Source organism: Pygoscelis adeliae, unplaced genomic scaffold, assembly GCF_000699105.1.
Source record: "Pygoscelis adeliae isolate BGI_AS28 unplaced genomic scaffold, ASM69910v1 Scaffold4, whole genome shotgun sequence".
Lineage (NCBI taxonomy): Eukaryota > Metazoa > Chordata > Aves > Sphenisciformes > Spheniscidae > Pygoscelis > Pygoscelis adeliae.
Genome location: NW_008824986.1, coordinates 5,929,251 through 5,932,344, shown reverse-complemented (window position 1 = coordinate 5,932,344; position 3,094 = coordinate 5,929,251). Strand labels below are relative to the sequence as shown.

Genomic DNA, 3,094 nt, shown 5'->3' with positions numbered 1-3,094 from the left:
CTGGAGAAAGGGCCAGTAGCACAGCTTAGAGTTGTGAACTAAGCTTTGTGGGACAGAAGTTTTTCCCCGTATGTGCCTGCACTGTGCAGAGCTAAGATCTATCATGTTCCTGAGACCATGTAGCTCCAGGTGACAACTATTATTTCTGTTTCTTAACAATTACAATTTTCAGAAATCAGTGGTTAGAGAATACAAATATTATGTATGTGCTGGGCCACATTACATTGGAGCATGTTGGATGTCTGTATTTCCATTTGCACATTTTTACTTTTCTCACTTCTGAGCTAGGGCATGCCTCTCCAGAAAGCGTAAGCAACATCCTAGCCCAGAAGGCAACTTGCAGCAGCCAATGGCACCACACTGCTGTTCTCCTCTGAGGAGCAGTTGTGTCTCTGTCCCTTCAGTCCTTAAATTCCTGTTTCTGCCTAAGTCACATCCTCACTACTTTTAATTGAGCTCCTGATCCTGGCATGAATCATTAACTTGTTATTACACCTTTGATCTCAGAAGCAAGGAGTGCAACATAAATACACTTTCTGTAAACAGTGAAAAAGAACAGAAGTTGCCAGCTTTCCATGGCTGTATTCCATCTCATGTATTTAAGTCACACAATGACATGCAGCAATATACTTAGCTTTAGTGAAATGTCACTTACGCACATGCAAAACCAAAGTAGGCCATGAGTGTAATAAAGACAGACTTCTGTTTTAAACAGCCTTTGGTGAACATCGTATGAAATGTTGCTAAGACCTGGCATATCAGATTTTGAATCCTATATAAGATCTATACTTAATTGAACGCATTTTAGAAGAAAAGGCAACAGCTGACTGTATTTAAATGCTTTAGTATGGAAAACCATTATTTCTAGATGAGATATTAATATAGTGCCAGTCGAAACAAATGTTGCTCCATAGTGGTACAGAGAAGCTACACTAGCTACATACTTAGCAATGGAAATGTGATATAGAGTGAATCATCCAGTGTTCAGTTTTACTTCAAAAAATTACAATTTCTTTACACAGAATAAAGACATTTTGTTTCTACCAGATTTTTCTTCTCTTTTTATTTTGTTAAGTTACAGTTTGAAAAACTATATTGCCCTGAAAAGGAATGACAGGCTACCTGAGCTATCTGTGGTCAAACCTAGTCCCAGAGCAGTACCTTGCCGAGTTGGAAGCCAAGAACCATTCCTGCAGCAGATGGGGATGTTGGTGGATCAGGGAAAGGTAACACAGAAACACGGGACAAAACATATCCTGAAACCCTGGTGTCTTGCAAAGGCTGACTTCTTTACAATTCTCATGCTCAAGAGGAGACAAAAGCTGCAGGCTCCCCAGCAGGGGGGGAGGGACAGGCATGGGCAGCATGGCCCTGCAGACACTCTGGCCTTGGCATGCTCACATGGACTGCTTGGCTACCCGTTCCTGCTTGTGGCCCCTTGCAGCATTCACACCGATGGACGTACAGAATAATTCAGCCCCCATATTTCTGCACAGCCCTGGCTTTCTGATGCATTTTGCTTTAGCTCTGTGAAGGCAATCTAAACACTGAAGCAGCAATGACAATAACGTGGGAGAAAGAATGAGCTCTTCACTCCTCCTCCCTGTCACCAGTCTTCTCGTGGGGATGTGTTTGGGGGGTCCCACCGTCTGCAACCCTCACTTCTGAAGGCAAAGGGGAGCTTGGCAGGGGGAAGAAGGGTAGCCTGCTGCAGGCAATAGTGTGACATCCAAGACAAACATGTTAAAAAAGGTAACTATGCATACCTGCTTTAGGTAACTGCTGATGATTTATTTTTTTTCATTAAATACATAAGAATTATTGAATAAGATCTTTCTGTTAAAAGATCCTTTATAAGTGCATAGGTAAAATGTGATCCCTTCAGCAATTTATTTCAGCTGTCCCTTATTTCTGTAAAGCTTTCCCTTAACACTCGAAGCGGTCAATTTCTTTGGCCTTGCTCTTTTTCCCCTTTACCCAACTTCCCATTGTTCTCATAGGACAGCAGTGAGTGCAAAGGACCCCATCATGCTCTTTGTTTTGCATCTTATAAAAGCATGAGACAGCTCTTCGGACCTTTTCTACAACACGTGTTCTTTGCAGAAGAGGAGAAGTTAGGAAGCAATGGTGGTTGACCATGCAAGGGGTGAAGTGCACATGAAGTGCTGGCTAGTTCCTGCGGCTGGAGACCAAGCATATAGAATCATAGAATCATTAAGGTTGGAAGAGACCTCCAAGATCATCGAGTCCAACCGTCAACCCAACAACACCATGCCCACTAAACCATGTCCCTAAGCGCCTCATCTACCCGTTTTTTAAATACTTCCAGGGATGGTGACTCAACCACTTCCCTGGGCAGCCTGTTCCAATGTTTAAAATGGTGACTGCAAGGCTGGAGGGCAGGACTGACGTGAAGTTGAGCTACTAGAGTTAATCACTGGAGTGAATGAGCAAATGTGGGGAGGGCAGGATGGGTACCTATACCATCCAGAAGGGATATCTGCATCATGGTGAGTTTTCCTTGTCCAGTGATAGCTGCTGCCATGCCGGACATCAGAAGGCATGGATGTGGTCTCCAGAAAGTCAGGAAGAAGGCACTGCACAACAAGTTATACCTGGGAGCATCCAGGGGCTCCCTTTCTTTAGGCAGTCTGGTTAACTCTACCATCCTACCTTTAATGGCGCAAGCCAGTGGGTGCTGTAGGAATCTCATGTTTTCGGAATACCTTTTTAACATTTCCCACAGAGGGTAGCCATGACTATGCCATCCAGGCCTCACCACCTTTTACCCTGGAGGTGTCAAGCTGTGTAGCTGTTTGACAGTTCCCTTTGTTAGAGAAATTTAGTTGCAAGACATAGCGAAGTCATTTGTAACATTTTAAAAACCTAATTTTTAATAAGCAATTTTTATACACTGTGGTTTTCCTCTTAACTCATCCTGGACTCAAAATTAATCCAAATGTTATCCTTCTTACATTTTCTGAGTAGAAGTACTGTTCAGATTCAAATGCCCTGATTTCATTTTAGAATGGTAAAATCCAAAGAGGGGAGTTACTCTACAATTAACATCATGAGCTGCACATGTGAGAATTCA

At 42.9% G+C, this 3,094-nt stretch overlaps 1 protein-coding gene across 1 annotated transcript in view; it reads left to right on the top strand.

The window, feature by feature from the left end:
• LOC103918622 (opsin-VA-like) overlaps positions 1–2,135 on the top strand; it is a 12,626-nt gene extending 10,491 nt beyond the window's left edge. The window contains exons 6-7 of the mRNA XM_009326001.1: positions 1,076–1,226; positions 2,001–2,135. Of these exons, the coding sequence (XP_009324276.1) occupies positions 1,076–1,226; positions 2,001–2,135 (286 nt within the window). The remainder of the gene's footprint in view (positions 1–1,075; positions 1,227–2,000) is intronic.
• Positions 2,136–3,094: the final 959 nt, after the last annotated feature.